At 35.9% G+C, this 17,866-nt stretch overlaps 1 protein-coding gene across 1 annotated transcript in view; it reads right to left on the bottom strand.

Annotated features, from left to right (window-relative positions):
• The window catches only part of ERAP2 (endoplasmic reticulum aminopeptidase 2), a gene marked incomplete at both ends in the record, with an annotated part of 49,197 nt that overhangs the window by 17,664 nt on the left and 13,667 nt on the right, over positions 1-17,866 (bottom strand). Inside the window, 7 exon segments of the mRNA XM_080707681.1 lie at positions 2,102-2,233; positions 2,495-2,626; positions 3,576-3,689; positions 5,926-5,940; positions 5,944-6,089; positions 8,650-8,770; positions 13,695-13,829. Of these exon segments, the coding sequence (XP_080563807.1) occupies positions 2,102-2,233; positions 2,495-2,626; positions 3,576-3,689; positions 5,926-5,940; positions 5,944-6,089; positions 8,650-8,770; positions 13,695-13,829 (795 nt within the window).

Raw genomic sequence — 17,866 nt, 5'->3', positions numbered from 1 at the left:
TTATGAAAAAAGAAGAGCAAAAAAATCTTCGGATTCTCAAGCTGATAATAACCTGTATTAGAACTGACTTTGTAGCTGGGAACGGTGGCACACATCTATAACCTTAGTATTTGGGAGGCTGAGACAAGAGGTTCTCAAGTTTGTGGACAGCCTCAGCAACACTGTGAAGCTCCCTGTAACTTAAGTGAGACCCTGTTTCAAAATAAAAAGAAATTTAAGTAGGGATAGGGTATAACTCAGAGGTAGAATGCCTCTGGGTTCAATCTCCAGTACCACATACTCACAAAAAAAGATCTGACTTTATGTGACACAATAGTGAATAAGATAATTCAGAAATTTTGTTTTCAAACACAATGTTATTTGGCATCAGAAGGTGTCAGAATCTAGAACCTTCAGGATTAAGTTGATGGGGGAACTTTCCAGATAACTAGGAAATGGCTATGATAAAAATGAAAGAATGAATATTAGACTTTAGTCAGAAGACAAATTTTAAGTACTAGCTCTATTACTGATTTGGTGACCTTGGGTAAATTTCTTCCGTAGTGTTACTATTCTCATCTCTAAAAATTGGGTAAGACTACTTTATCTTTCAAGATGATTATAAGCATGATATGTCAAAAATTAAACAGAAATGTTCATAATTGTCCATGCAAATCTTTTAATTGCTGGCCAAATTTTCCCTTTAATCACTCCCACCCTTAGTATGCACACCAAGTGACAGGATCTCCCATGTTGGAGAGGGCAGGTTGATGACCACACTCCACATACGTGCATACATGTATGTAGGACAGATTGGGGGAGCAGGAGGATGGGAAAGAAAGACAACATGGGGACTGGTATTGAGAAGTTTAGGATAAGTCTGGATCATTGGTAGGGGGTGATGGAAATGGATACTGAAAAGCATTTTTATAAGGATTACCAAGGATGAGGCATTTCAATCCATTTTATGATTTTCAAAATATGCAAGTAAAAATATTTTTATTTTGTTCATTGATTTGTTTATTTGACCACATAATAACACATAAATTGTGACCATTAGGGTCCATTATAAAGGTACCCCCAAAAGTTAAAATCAAACAAAACAATGCTTTTAAGATGTAAATTGTCATGCAAATATTGAGCAATATTATTGACCAATATCATTGCCCTACAACACAAGTGCTTATCAACAAGAGAGGATCACTTCTGCCTACAGTGGCTTAGATTCTTCTCTATAAACGCACGAGTTCTCACAGACTCAGTGTTCTATAAAAGATTATTTTCTTTGCAGTAGAAAATGCAAAAATATGTTAATAACTATTACCATCACCTGAGTTGACAGAATGTTTTCTGCTTTGCTTTTCCTGTTCCACTGCATGAATCCCAAAGCCAAAAAGATTATGTATTTGTTAATCACTATTATAGGCTCAGTGGCATGCTAGGTGCCATAGCACTGAGAAAAGAAAATTGGCACGATTCTTGTTCTGAAGACGTTATTATGACAGAATCAATAGAAACCAAGAGGAGAGACTGTCATGTTGGAAGAGATCATAAGTGTATTCAGCAGAGGTGAATCAATGAGAGCTAGAGTGGTCCAGAGAGGAAGCAAAATCTTAGCTAGCTTTTGAAAGCTGCAAGGCTTTTACAGTGGTGGGAAGAGGGAAGGGCATCTCAGGTAGCAAGGGCACTAGGAACAAAGGCACAATGATTCAGGGGTTGTCGAGTAGTTCTAATGTGGGAGAAAATTAGTTTTCATGCAACAACAACCAACAACAACAAAAATGCATGTAGCAGAGTTCAACCTTAAAATCCAGCAGAGAAAATTGTCATATGGCAGGAATTAGAAATTTATTCAATATTTTGAAAGAAAAAAAGTGTAGAATTAGCCATAGGAAGGAAACCAAAGAGAAGATGGCCAAATAGTGATCCCTCTGGCCATCTCAAGCTAGTATCCTACTCCAGTATGGAGCCAAAAGAAAGAGAAAGGGGCTGCCTTAGGAACGTTGACAGCCTAGGAGTGGAGTAAATGTTGTCGACTGACAACATACATACTGCAAACTTTCATAATTATCCCATAACCTGTTAGACTCAACAGTCTACTGTAACGCAGCATAAGACTTACATTTGACAGACTGCTCCATAAATCGTTACTCTTGGCATTTCTATAGCTGAACTTCTTTAAGTAGTGAATTATTCCTTTCAGGAATTTCTCTTCACTCAGAAAATCCTTGAGCATATTCAAAATACAAGCTCCCTAAAAAAAAAGAAAAGGAAAAGGAAAGAAAAGAAAAGAAAGAAAGAAAACAAAACAGATAAAGGAAAGGGTAGTATGATATGTTTTTAAAGGAAGCTTAAATTTATGGAACATGAAATGTCTGAAAAATGAAGAGAATATAAAAATAAAGAAGGAAGAAGTAACCTGGCATAAACTTAAACTGCGTAAACTATTGATTTTACAGTTGTCATTCTATTTCTTCCAAAAGCAGAGATTATACAAGTGCATGACATTTACTACCTTGTTATAGGAAACTGCATCAAACATTTCCTGTATTTGAGTAGGGGTTTCTGCAGGTTTGGAGATGGGGCGGGATGAATTCAATGAATCTTTTTTGATTACTTCAAAACACACATCCAAAAAATAGTCATCCTAAATAAGAGGAAAAGAATTACTTTCTATTTGATACTCTAAAAACAATAGAAAACATGGTAGGTATAGTAAGATGTCCTTAGAAGTAAAAAAAAAAAAAAAAAGATACTTCTTGCAAGATGCTTCTCCTTATTTGTATGACTCATTTGCCAATTCTCTATGATAAGATGGTAAAAATTCAACATTCCCTCAGATGCGGTCTGTAGTTTAACATGTACTAAGTTCTTAAGCACAGAAATGAAAATAATAATTTTTATTTAGTGAGTTCTTGCTGTGTGCTAGGACCCAGCATCTGCGATCCTTTCAACACCCCTGTGAGGGAGATGCATTATCAGCATTTTACAAATAAGAATATGTGAAACTTTGAGATTAAGCCACAGTTGATTCAGCACATAGGAAATAACAAGATCCCAACTTTGAATACTTATGTACCAGGCTAACTGCCTACCCCAAAGATCCAATTAACCACTATTAACCATCTCAACATGTGGATTTGGGAAGTAATCAGACTTTATTCATAAAAAGGACTCATACTTAAAGAAATCTAGTCACACAGGAGAAGCCAACAGACCCTTTGGAAATTCTAGAGGAGTGTGCCCCTAATTGTGTCCAGTTCAAGAAACAAGCCAAGAACTCTGCACGGTGCCCAGTAGCCATGGACATTGCTGTTTGAAGTATGTGAACAGGAACCTTTTGATACAAACAACTGGAGGCTTGTGCTAGTTTACTTTTTCTGTCCACAAACTGTGGGGGGAGAAATTTGTATTAGTTGTTGTATAAAATCTTCAGTGTTTCATCCAGTTTTGTAATCTGTTTTGCATAGCAAAACAATACATGTCCATACAACACACTACTATGTAGTTTTCTCTTTAAGATTCACTCAAAATTTTAATAGTAAATCAGTGATTCATTAGGGCATATGGCATGACACACAGAACAGTGAGCTTACATACTGCAGTTCTGGATATGTAGCATTAACAGAGATAAGTTCCATGTAATTTGCAAAACCTTCATTGAGCCAAATGTCATTCCACCATTGCATTGTAACCAGGTTGCCAAACCACTATGAGGAAAAATCTCAATGTTATTAGAGGTTAAACACAAATTTAAAAGTATATTAACTGAAGCAAAATATAGCATGGTTGCTAACTTTTTTAAAATGATTATTCCTCGTGGTGCATGGTAGCACATGCCTATAATCCCAGTACTTGGGAGGCTGAGACAGGAGGATCATAGGTTCAAGGCTAGCTTCAGCAACTTACAGTGAGGCCCTATTTCAAAATAAAAAATAAAATAGGGCTAGGGATATAACTCAGAGGTAGAATGCCTCTGAGTTCAATCCTCAATATCATACACACTAAAGAAGAGAGATAGTAAGAAAAATAGAATTATTCCTTAAGGCCTGTCATTCTTCTTGGCTGTTTGTTCTTTTTGCACAATTTTCTCCTACTGATTTTCTTTCTTTTTGTTCTCATATCACCCATTTGCTTGTTTCCCTTTTCTTTCTTTTATATCCTTACTGGTTCTAAGACTCCAGCTCCCATTATCTCCAAACTACACTTCTTATTTATTAGATTTAATATTAAGGAAGAAAATAAAACATTTTGTAGGTGCAGTTTTCTTTCTTGCACAGAGTGAGATTTCACTTTGTGTTTTTTTTTTTTTGGTTTTTTTTTTTTTTTTTTTTTTTTGGTGGTACTGGGGTTCCTGGAAGCCCTTCAGCCCTTCTACCTCCGGGCTACATTCCCAGACCTATTTTTACATTTTTATTTGGAAACAGGGTCTTCTAAGCCAGAGCGCGCAGCTGGCTTCGAACCTGCGCGATCCTCCTGTCTCTGCCTCCCAAGCGTGGGTATTACAAGCGTGCGCCAACATGCACAGTTTCCACTTTGCGTTTGACTTATGATGATAGTCTAACAAATAAGCCAAAATGTCCTTGGCGAAGTCACCAAGATGGCAGGTACTTAAAAATATTATAAGAATTCACTTAGAACTCTCAGATTATTATATAAAATTATTAGTGAAAGAATTTAGTCATTAACTTTGGACCCTCACTTACTTCAAGGGGTTAATTTGGTCTTCCAAAAAAAGTAAGTTCTGCGATTTTAAAGTATATGTAAATAAAGCTTTTAAAATGTGTAAAGATAATATAAATATCTTTCATCTATTTATCCTTAATGTTTGACACATTTTAAATATTACTATTATGTCATATTATTTTATATTTTATATATGTATTTAGCTTGTATGCACAATACCATGCATGTAGTATGTGGATTTTAAGATTGAAATCTCAGAAGAACCAGAAGCTTAAACAGTAAGCTTCTAAAACTCAGGAAAGTTTTGATATAGTTATAGAACAGAATATACTAGATCTATAGCTTCTAGAAACAGTTTAAGCTCCACCCCTTTTGTGATAACCCTCTGATGGTTTTGCAAGTAGACATCGGTTTTTGAAGAAATATCTGTGAAGGAACAGGAATGTTTCCTCAGTTTGAGAATTGGTGAATATGAGAAGCACTGGTTAAATAGAATCAGGTTACTTCACTGGTGGATGTAGTTTATTCATTCATTTATTCACTAAGTATTTACAAAAACCTATCTTTTTCTAGCACCAGGGCATATGTTAGAAATAAAAAAATGTAAACAATACAGCCATTGCATCAAGTGATGGAGGTCAACCAGTAGACCAATGAAGCAGCAAAGCATTAAAGGTGCTAAGAACCGTCTTTGCCAGGAGCACAGAGGATTCCAGGAGGAAATAAGCAGTTTTCTGGGGAGAGCATGCAGAACAGTTAGAAAATGATGTATTTTCTGAACTCCACAGGCAGCTCTCAGGTATGCTGATGGACCAGATAGTAGGAGCAAAGGTAGAAGAGGTTGTTCAGAAAATGGCAGGCAATCTAGGATGGCTAAAACTTAGGTGTAGATAAGAGATGAATCTGGAAAGATGGAAAGGGTTATGGAGGCCTTGTACAGTGTGGTAGGGACCCTGTTGGCATTAGAGAATCCTTGCCAGGATAATACACAAAGGAGTAATATGCTCATATGGACATCAATGGGGAAACAAAATAGTCAGGCCGAAACTTCCAATGCTGTCTTCTGCATCAGCCCTAGACTCTGCATCTCATTCAAAGAGAAGCTATTAAAGAAAAGCCCAGGGGGAGCATAGAGCCTCAAAGATAGAGCACTCAGATAATTTCCTTACAAACATTGACTAGAAAGATGGAATATTGGTGGTGTGTGTATTATATTCACATTCTTTTAGACTGATACAAGATGTCATCAGTGCCACCTACTTGATGTGCTATGGGCTAAGAGTCATGGGCTATGACTCTTGTGACCCACAATTGATCAGAAGCAGAAGAGGTCTTGGGATCAAAGAGCAAGGATGTCTCTCTATACGTAATGAGGCCCCAATTTTCCATGGCTCCAGGTCCAAAGTCAGGAATAGCAACTAGATCTAGAAAATAAGAATAACTGCACTTGATCATTATGGTTTCTATACCAGAAGTAAGATTTGCTCCCTGCTTCCAAAATGTTATGATCTTTTCAGTGTGATTAAGGAAATATTCTGAAAACATAAAAAATGTTAACATTGACGTAGTATCTTGTAGTTGCACTGAAAATAATCAGTATCCATTATCAGGTAGAATAAAGTCTCAGAATACAGTTTTGTAACAGAAGTGACATATTGATTTTTAACCATTTTTTCCCTGAAAGTGATAAGCTCTGAAAATATCATAGGTGCATTACTGTGAAGAATATAATTTATTTAAAAATACCCTGTTGAGAGTAAATGGGGCGGGAATTGGGTAAAGACTAATTGGGTGATGTATACATGTATCCTCCATCTTGTACTCCATTAAGATGTATAACTACAATACATCAATAAAGTTTAAAAAATGCTCATGATGCATTCTATATTACTCTTAAAACTTTAAAATTAAAGCTATTAAAGAATTTTTAATATTTTGAGATTCATCAGAAAATAAAATGAACTAATTTCTAAGAAAAAAGGATGGAAGATGTTAATTTTAGGAGAACATCTTTTAGAAGCAACTTCTGTAGCCAATATTTCAATTGATATTTCAAGCATATACAGCCTCTGTTAAGAGCAAGTGTACTTCTATGGTGGTAGTATAAAATGCTCTGGGCATTGATTCTTGCTGACCTCAATTTTCTCTTCAACACTGATATTTCCTCTACCTCTTAAAAACTCTCGGGAGAGAGAGTGGAATCTAACCTTTAAGCAACTCAAGTATGATAATATACATTAATTTATGTAAATATATATATGTACATGCTTTCTCAATGTCTCCATGTAGGTTTGAAAATTTACGGCTAATATTTAATCTCAGAAATCTGCTAGGCCATTTTGAAGAAATACTGTTTGACTAAAAAGGAAGATAATTTTTTTTAAAAAAGTTTGAAATGAACTAAGTTACTTGGCTTGTAATTACATTGTCTGAAATTAATTAATGCTAGTAAATAAAGACACATGTTTATAATTAAACCAAAAGCTAAATTAGCATCAATAGCCCGGCGTGGTGGCGCATGCTTGTAATCCCCGTGCTTGGGAGGTGGAGACAGGAGGATCGCTCAGGTTCGAAGCCACCCGTGCTGGCTTAAGAGACCCTGTTTCAAAATAAAAATATAAAAATAGGTCTGGGAGTGTAGCCTGGAGTTATAAGGGCTTCCAGAAAACCCAGTACCACCAAAAAAAAGAAATTAGCATTAATAAATATCAATATTCATTAGCACTTCAAATTTGAGAGTGACTCCTTTTCTAAGTTGCCTTCATTTTTTCCTAGCTGGACTGTTCCCTATCCATTAGAGGCACTTATATTTGCTCTACTTCTTCTTAAGCTGTATGCTTCTTTACAGTTAAGTTTTAGAAGATGTTTTGTGTGATCTTCAAGGCTGCATTTTTATGTAAGAGTATTGATAGCTGTTATTAGTCTTCAACTTTTTTTTTTTTTTTTGGTGGTACTGGGGTTCCTGAAAACCCTTCTACCTCCGGGCTACACTCCCAGACCTATTTTATATTTTTATTTGGAAACAGGGTCTCTTAAGCCAGAGAGGCTAGCTTCGAACCTGAGAGATCCTCCTGTCTCTGCCTTCCAAACTCAGAGATTACAAGCATGCGCCACCACATCGGGCTTCCTTTAACTTTTGACCTAAAGGATAGCAATGGGTTATGGGTAAATTGAATTTATATATCTGTAATAAAGGGTATATCAAACCGGTACTACAATAATACTTTGAGACCGAGGTACTATACAAATAGGTGCTAAGATGAATCCTTTGATGGCTCCTTTTAGTCCCTCTAAAGAAAACTATAGAGGAATATGGGGGGAGAGGGAGAAGAGATATGATCAGGAGTATGTCCTCACATTCTAAAGGGAAAAAAAGTTTTCCAACATTAGAAACTCGAAGAACTAATCCATAAAGATTCTGAAACTTAAGTCATAGTATTTATGTTCTCTGCAACATTAAAAATTTTATTTTTATTTTTTAAGGTAGGAGATTTAAACAAGGTAGACTGTGAGTATTATCCATGTGAAGATTTACTACCACACCCAAATTAAATTATCTGTTCTTCCCAATTTTTAAAAAATCTGTGCCAGAATTTTATCTTCTAACTCCAGTGACCACTATAGATAACAGACGGAGGGACAGTCAGGCCTTTGATTACAGAAAACTTTGGCAGTTTTTAGAAAAAATTGCTGACCATGTACAAATATAACTTAGAAACTGCTCCAAAAATTCATCCAATTCTAATGTGCAACTTAGATATTTGACATTTAATCTTATAAAATATCAGAGGAATGATTCACACTGCTTAGGCTTCTTGTACATACTGCATTTTCTATACTTGAATATTTCTGAAGAATAAATTTTTTTCTTCTTGGGCTAACTAAATTTCTTTGATACTCATTTGAATCACATATAAAGCAGGTAGAAATCAAAGCAAGTTCTATATGCAGATATAAAGGCAATGATTTGGAATTTGAACATACCTAATTTGGGGAGTGGATAGTTGATATCAAAGTACTTTTTATAAAAATTAAGTAGCTTCAGTGAGGCCTGCAAAGCATAATGTGTTTGGTTCTGTTTGTCTGGGGCTGCATAGATGGACACCTGTGGCATGAGATTAGAAATGGTATTTGAATGGTAGAACCTTAACACAATTTCATTCCTGACAACCCTCAACCATAGAAAGACAAACTGTAGTTTTTGAGAAAATATTGAGATAACTTTAGTACGGGATAAGAGGTTCTGTGAGACCAAAACAAATCAGTCTTGAAAATTATATTTTCTTTTTTGTTATAATCAGTGCCATAGGTGCTAATCTGTAAAGTCCAAGCTTTATTAACTCATTGTGAGGATTCATTTGAACATATATATTACTGTGATACACTCTAGCACTTAAGAACTAGCATTCCAAAATTATGAACATAAACATAAATAAAAAAAAAACCATAGGTCCTGTCCACTCTCCATCACCTGCCTAGCTTGCTTTGAACAATAAAATGCCCACATATGACTTCCAGGAAGATGGTGACCAAAAAAAGCAGCATTTAAGAGTCCTGCTAACACTCAATCTCTATTGCCACAAAATCGGTGCTTTTCATAGCCAGAAAACACTATCAGCAGAGAAATAAAAATATAAACACAAAGGACAGTGAAAAAGAAGACTAGAAGAACAACCAGAGACCATAAAAAAAACCAGTCCACTTTGCAGCGGCAGAGCCATTCTGGCGCCATCTTGCCTCACAGCACCAGGCTCCAGAGAGGAAAGATAAACAAGGAACTGAAGCAAGCAGCTGAGGATCATTTGTGTGTAATTCAGCAGCTCTTTCAGCGCAAAGAACATCTAAAACTCCCATTGGCCAAGCTCATCACGCCTTCCAGGGACTCAGAACGGAGCTCAAAACCAGAAAAGAAATACATCAGCCTCACAGCCGAGGGCGTAGCAGCAGCGCCATATTGCCAGCACTGGTGGCAAGTTCACCACACCTGCGACACTTCCAGATCAGCACACACAATAACCGTAAGTGAAATTGCAGCCACTAAAGGAGAAATCCCAGCACTACACCCTCATGAACTTGCGCAGCTTAGATAATCTTCCTGTGTCTGAGATTTTGCAGTCCAACCCAGTGAAGGAGTAGCATTTGCAGAGATACCACACCCTAGTCGCAGCTCTCCGTGGGAAAATGCCCAGCCCGGCACCTGCACGGTCTCACACAGCCTTGATAAACTCTCTGGGTCTGAGGCTTTGAGATACAACTCAGTAAAGGAGTAGTGGCGGCTGAGATTACCACTAACTCGAGATCCAGAGCACCCTACGTAAAGTCGTGGTGACCCGGGGAAGAACCCAGAGAAGACACAAACTTCTGAAATCATGGGAAATAGGAACAACAATAGAGCAATGAATGCACACAACCCCATTATATCAGAACCTGATAACACAGAAATTCAGAGATCTCCAGAAGATCAAATCAGGAATATAACTTTAGAAATAATACAGAACCTTCTAAAAGAATTTAGAGAGTCTAAAAGAAATAAAGGATGCAATCATGAAAGTAAAGGCATTAATTCAAACTATAAACAATCAATTAGACCACATGGAGAATAGAATCTCCCTCCTAGAAGATGATCACTCCAAAAACAAATGCATAATTTATAACTTAGAAAAAAAATCCAACAGCAAGAATTTGACATTGAAAAATATGGGCCCATTTTAATAGTGTTAACCTAAGAATAATTGAAATAGAGGAGGGAAAAGAAGGTGAAACCAAAGGGATCAATAATCTCTTCAAAGAAATAATAGTAGAAAAATTTCCAAACATAGAACAAGAGGTTGATACACAGGTCCAGACAACTTATAGAACTCCTTTTACACAGGATCAGAGAAAAGTTTCCCCACACCACATAATTGTCAAAATGACCAATGTAGAAGCCAAGCAGAGAATCTTAAAGGCAACAAAAACAAAAGGCCAAGTGACATTCAAAGGCAAACCAATTTCACTCCAGACTTCCCAAACCAAATCATGAAAGCCAGAAGGGCGTGGAGTAACATATTCCAAACTCTGAAAGAAAACAACTTCCATCCCAAAATTTCCCACCCAGCAAAACTATCTATCAAATTAGATGGGTAAATAAGAAGCTTCCATGACAAACAGAAACTGAAGGAATTTATGTCTTCAAAACCAGCACTAGAGAAAATACTTGAAGACATTAACTATAAAGAAGAAATAGGTAATACACACCAGAACCAGAGAAACACAATTTTCCATCCAGCAGACAACTAAGCAAAGAAGAATAAACAGTATTTTAAACAGAAATAAAATCTTAACATGTTAGGAATTAAAAGTTATCTCTCAGTAATCACACTGAATGTAAATGGCCTCAATTCCCCAATAAAAAGCCATAAAATGGCAAAATGGATTAAAAACCAGAATCCATCATTCTGCTGCTTACAAGAAACACACCTTACAAGTAAATATAGTAACAAACTCAAGGTAAAGGGCTGGAACAAGGTAATTCATGTTAAGTAGCCATCCTAACAAATGTGAAGTAGTATTTCACTATAGTTTTTATTTGTATTTCCTTAATGATTAGTTTTATTGTGATAATGATGAGTGATATTCTTATGTTATTGGTCATATAAAAATCTTTGGAGATTCATTATCTATTTTAGTCTTTTACCTATTTCTAAATTGTATTGTTTGCTTTTACTGTTGGTAATTTTAGGATTTCTATTTGGAATATTAATATACCTTCAGATATAGCATTTGGAAATATTTTATCCCATTCTATCAGTAACTTTTAATTTTGTTTACATTATCTTTGGATGTACAATTTTTTTAATTTTATAGGAAGTTTGTTTATTCTTTTGTTGCCTATGCCTTTGGAATCATATTCAAGAAATCACTGCCAATTTCAATGTTGTGAAGTATTATGACCCAGGTTTTCTTCTAAAAGTTTATAGTCTTAAAATTTAAATTTAGGTCTTTTATCTATTTTGAGTTAATATTTATATATGGTGTTAGGTAAGGGTCCAATTTTATTCTTTTTCATGTAATTATTATTTTTCAACAATATATAGTATAGAGATTATTATTTCCTTCACCTAATGTTCTTGGAAACCTTGTCAAAAATAACTTGACCATATATGGAAGAATTTATTTCTAGGCTTTTTATTTTACTCCACTGGTTTATATATCTGCCTTTATAGCAGAACTGCACTATTTCAATTATTGTAGCTTTATAATGTTTGAAATCAGAAAATGTACATCTTCTAGCTGTGTCCTTTTTTGAGATTGTTTTGGGTATTTATAGTTAATATTTCATGTTAGGATAGATTTTTTCTGAAAAAAAGTAAATGTATGATAGTTTCACCTTAAAAAATAAATAAAAAATAACCTCTGGTAAGAAAGAAAAGAAGAAAGAAATATTGAAATGTTATCTCTAAGTTATCTAAAGTTTGATATCAGACAAATGAATATGTTATGTGAGCTTTTATTGTTAATGTTGATAAATTTCTACAATATTAAAAAAATGTCCACATATATTCAATAACTACCCCAAAGTACAAAAATATTAAGACTCCAATTTTCTTAGCTTCCAAGTATAGGACGGTTTCATTTTATGGCCTGCTTTCATCCTCTGAAGTAACTGAAGTCCTTCAGAATATTCATGCAGAAGATATGCAAATAGCTACCACTTTTGATTGTTTACCAGGTACTATGCTAAATGCTTACATGCAAATTACAATTTAATGCTGATATACTGTCACTCTGTGAAGTAGATGTTATCTTTCTTTTATGGATGAAGCAAGAGAAACAAAACACATGAAGATTAAGTAATATGCTCCAAATCAGCCAGGTTGAAAGTTGTAGGGCTACAATAGGAATTGGCCTCCAAGGTGAAGTGCCACCCAATTCCTCCAGCACATGTGTCTATGCACAGATATATCTATGTGCAGAGATGCTGTGATATGTATGTACACATAACTCATAATGCATGCCTGCATACCATACATATAGTGCATATGTAAGTTGTAATCCATTTTAGATCCATTTTTCATAAGCATTTTTTATGGTTCTTTGAAGATGTTTAAATATCTATAATTTGGTTTCTCATGCTATAGAGTCATTTTTATTTCTAAATTGCTGCCTCTACTAATGTTAGTAGGAATTTAAGTATAAGATAATCATTGGGAATTCTAGTAAATTTTTGCAAGAAATGAGACAAAATTATGAAGATCTCCTTTTGTTGAGGAAAAAGCTGTAGAAAACAATTCAAAGCAACATGAATGTTTTAAAACAAGATGCTGAATTTAAAAATCCTCATAATATAATATTATCATTATTAATGGAATATTATGAAAAATATTTAATGGCATTTAATTTTATATTATAGAAATTGTTAGCCGGGCGTGGTGGCGCACGCTTGTAATCCCCGCGCTTGGGAGGCTGAGACAGGAGGATCAAAGCCAGCCTCAGCTACTTAGTGAGGCTCTCAGCAACGTATTGAGACCCTGTTTCCAAATAAAATATAAAATAGGTCTGGGAGTATATCCCGGAGGTAGAAAGCCTCTGGGTTCAACCCCAAGTACCACACACAAAAAAGAAATTGTTAATATAATATGAAAATATTAATGGCATTTTATATATTATGAAAACTATTTAATAGCATTTAATTTATGGCATATTATGATAAAAACTGGATTAAGGTCAGAATGTATTATTTTACAAAAAAGTATATACATATATTAAAATATACATATGCAAACATATACAGTATAAGCTATTACTCAGCTTACCCACATACACTGACATATGCATGGATAATTTATAGAATGCTTAAACTATAATTATCAGTAGTTATATTTTGGTGATAAAATTAAGGATAATTTTTTATTTAATTTTTAACCCGTTTGTTTTATAAAACAAGCATAAAGCTCTGATACTAAGGAAAAGGCTTAATAAAGTAGTTAAGAGCTCCTTGCTTTCAAGACACTATTTGGCACTGGGTTTGAACTAGAAATCAGCCTCACCTTGACTCCCGATGAAGTCGTGCCACTCACAGAGTTGAAATCACAAACAATGTAGGCTACGAGGTATGTGCTCATTCTTACAGTAGCTTCAAAGTGGTCTTCCAAGAGCCCTCCTCCAAGCTCAACTGTCCTCACCTACAAGAAGGAAAAGGAATCTGTATTTAAGAATGGAAATATTTTTTGGTCATACCTGATGTATGGCGGGGGAGTGAAAGGGAGGCCTATGCTCTGATCCCCTGCGAGGAGGTCAGTGGCTTCTAACTTTGTGTGTCCTTCCTTACCTAGCTTGCCTGCCTGCATTTCTGCTTTCTTTCCTTCCTTTCTTTATTGATTTTTGTGTGTATGATGCTGGGGATTAAACCTTTTCTACCTCTGAGCTATACTCCAGCCAATTTTTTTTTATTTTGAAACAGGATCTTGCTAAGTTGCTGAGGGTGTTGCTAAATTGTTAAGTCTGGTCTCAAACCTGTGATCTTCCTATCTCAGCCTCCCAAATGCTGAGATTATAAATATGCACTATTGGGTCCAGTTTAGCTCTATTTCTTTTATCTTCTTGAAGACACAGTGTACTGCTTTTCAAGACCACAGACAATGCTAACTCTTATTTTGTTGCTTGAAACTTTAAAGAAATCTTAGATACTTTTATTTTCTTAAAATTGAATAACTGAGCCAGGCGTGGTGGCACATGCTTGTAATCCCTGTGCTTGGGAGGCAGAGACAGGAGGATCACGCAGGTTTGGAGCCAGCCTCGCTGGCTTAAGAGACCCTGTTTCCAAATTTTAAAAAAAGTATAAAAGAGGTTTGGGAGTGTAGCCCAGAAGTAGAAGGGTTTCAAGGAATCCCAGTACCACCAAAAAAAAATTTTTTTTGAATAACTGAGTCAGGCATGGTGGTGCACACCAATAATCCCAGTACTTTAGCGGCTGAGACAGGAAGATTACAGTTGCTAAGCAGCCTCCTTCATTGATTCAGCACTTAGCGAGGCTCTCATCAACTTAATGAGACTCTATTTAAATAAAACAATGAAACAGGGCTGATAGTGTAGCTCAGAGATAGAATGCCCCTGGGTTCAACCCTTAGTACCAAAATAGAACAAGAGAAAACAAAAATGGAATAACCTGCATCACTGTCATAAATCTAAATGCTGTGATGTTAAGTGAAAATGCCAGAGAAGGGTTCTTTTCCCTTTGTTTACTGCATGGAAAATTAACCTCTGTAACACAGGGAAATGGAGAGCAAAACCACACTGCATGCATCACATTATCCTTTAATCCTCTCATGTGTGAGGTGTGATTTCACAGGTGAGGAAAGAGAGGCTCAGAAATGTGAACGGAACTGCTCGCCATCACAGGACCAGTTTCACAGCAGGACCAAGCTGGAGATGTGACCATGTGACTCTGAAGATGTTGCTCATTCTTTTCACTTGCTGCCTGATGGCCTGAGTCATAGTCTTATTTTATCTTTGCTTCATTGATTCAGCAATGAAAGCAGTCATGCCAAGAAGATCATTAATAATTTAAGCTTTTGCCCATCTACTGAGGAAGCAGAAAGTTTTCAGCCTGAAGTCTGGACAGCCACATCCATCATATCCACTGGGAAATTGCTGCATTCTACCTTCATTTCTTTTTTTTTTTTAACAATTTTTTTATTGAACATAAATAGTATACATTTACACTATATTTGGTACCCTCTCCCTCCCCGCCCCCATTTTCCCTTCCCCCCTCCCACCAATGGTTGTCCAGGTTAACCATATCTTATTCATAATTTTACACATGTTCAAGTGTAGACCCTTATTAATCAAGACCGGCCTTCCTCCTCTCCTATCTTACCATCTAAACTTAGCTAGTATTTCCCCTTCAATATCTGGAGACCCACTGGTATTCTTTGTGTTTCCTAGTTTGGGCATATTAGAGGAAACATATGTATCTTCTTCTTCTGTGCTTGGCTGATCTCACTTAACATTATGTTCTCCAGGGCTTTCCATCTTCTTTCAAATGATATAATTTTGTTCTTCTTTATGGCTGAATAGAATTCCATTGTGTGTATTTCCCACAGTTTTGCTATCCATTCATCTGTTGATGGTGATCTGGGTTGGTTCCATATTTTGGCTATTACAAATTGTGCTGCTATGAACATAGGTATGCATATGTTGCTGTAGTTCTCTGAATTCAACCCCTTTGGAAAGATACCCAGGAGTGGTATAGCTGGGTCATATGGTGGATCTATTCCCACCTTTCTTAGGAATCTCCACACAGATCTCCATAGTGGTTGAACTAGTTTGCATTCCCACCAACAGTGTAAAAGAGTTCCTCTTTCCCCACATCCTCGCCAGCATTTGTTGTTATTTGATTTTTTTATGCTTGCTACTCTGACTGGGGTTAGATGGAATCTCAGTGTAGTTTTGATTTGCATCTCCCTGATGGCCAGTGATGAAGAACATCTTTTCATGTATCTATTAGCCCTTTGTATCTCTTCTTTTGTGAAGTGTCTATTTAGTTCATTTGCCCATTTCTTGATTGGGTTGTTTGTTTTGCTAGTGTAGAGTCTTTTGAGCTCTTTGTATACTCTGGATATTAGCCCCCTATCAGAATGGTGGCTGGTAAAGATCCTTTCCCATTCTGTAGGCTTCCTCTTTAGGTTATTGATAGTTTCCTTTGATGAGAAGAAACTTTTTAGTTTAATGTTATCCCACTTGTTTATTCTTGCTTTAATTTCCTGAGCTTTGGAGGTTTTGTTGAGAAAGTTACTGCCTGTGCCAATATGTTGTAGTGTTGAACCTATGCTCTCCTCTACTAGCTTCACAGTCTCAGGTCTAATTTCTAAGTCTTTGATCCATCTTGAGTTGATTCCTGTGTTTGGTGAGATATAGGGGTTTAGATTCATCTTTTTACAAATGGTTAGCCAGTTCTCCCAACACCACTTGTTGAAAAGGCTGTCTTTTCTCCAGCTTATGTGTTTGGCCCCTTTGTCAAAGATTAATTGACTAAAGATGTGTGGGTTTGTTTCTGTGTCTTCTATTCTAATCCACTGGTCAGTATATCTGTTTTTGTGCCAGTACCATGCTGTTTTTACTACTATTGCTCTATAGTATAGTTTGAAGTCTGGGATTGTAATGCCTCCTGCGTGTTTCTTGTTATTGAGAATTGCTTTGGCTATTCTAGGTCTTTTCTTTCTCCATATGAAATTCATGATTGATTTTTCTAGGTCTCTGAAGAATGTCACTGGTATTTTAATGGGAATTGCATTGAACCTATAGATCAGTTTTGGCAGAATGGCCATTTTGATGATATTTATTCTGCCTATCCATGAGCACGGGAGATCTTTCCATATTCCAAGGTCTTCCTCAATTTCTTTCTTTAATGTTTTATAGTTTTTGTTGTAGAGGTCTTTTACATCTTGGGTTAGGTTTATTCCTAGGTATTTTATTGGTTTTGAGGTTATAGTGAATGGAATTGTTGTTTTTATTTCTTTCATTGTGGATTCGTTGTTGGCATAAAGAAAAGCCACTGATTTCTTTAGGTTGATTTTATAACCTGCGACATTGCTGAATTTGTCAATCAGGTCCAGAAGTCTTTTGGTTGAGTTCTTTGGGTCTTCCAGATAGAGGATCATGTCATCTGCGAATAAGGATAATTTTAATTCCTCTCTTCCTATGTGAATTCCTTTGATTTCCTTCTCTTGTCTGATTGCTGCAGCAAGAGTCTCAAGGACTATGTTGAAAAGGAGTGGTGATAGTGGGCATCCTTGTCTTGTTCCTGACTGTAGCGGAAATTCTTGCAGTTTTTTCCCATTCAATATAATGTTGGCTTTGGGTTTGCAGTATATTGCCTTAATGATGTTGAAGTACTTTCCTTCTATCCCAATTTTTTGCAGTGTTTTTAACATAAATGGGTGTTGGATTTTGTCGAATGCTTTTTCAGCATCTATTGCTATGATGATGTGGTTTTTGTTCTTGATTCTATTTATGTGGTGAATAACATGTATTGATTTGCGTATGTTGAACCAGCCTTGTTTTTCTGGGATGAAACCGACTTGGTCATGATGTATTATTCTCTTGATATAGTTTTGAATGCGTATAGCTAGTATTTTGTTTAGAATTTTTGCATCTATGTTCATTAAGGATATTGGTCTGTAGTTTTCCTTTCTTGAGGTATCTTTATTTGGTTTGGGGA

This window comes from Muscardinus avellanarius (assembly GCF_963383645.1).
Source record: "Muscardinus avellanarius genome assembly, chromosome: 1".
Taxonomy (NCBI): Eukaryota; Metazoa; Chordata; class Mammalia; order Rodentia; family Gliridae; genus Muscardinus; species Muscardinus avellanarius.
The sequence above is the reverse complement of the archived record's forward strand: the minus strand, read 5'-3'. Positions and strand labels throughout refer to the sequence as shown.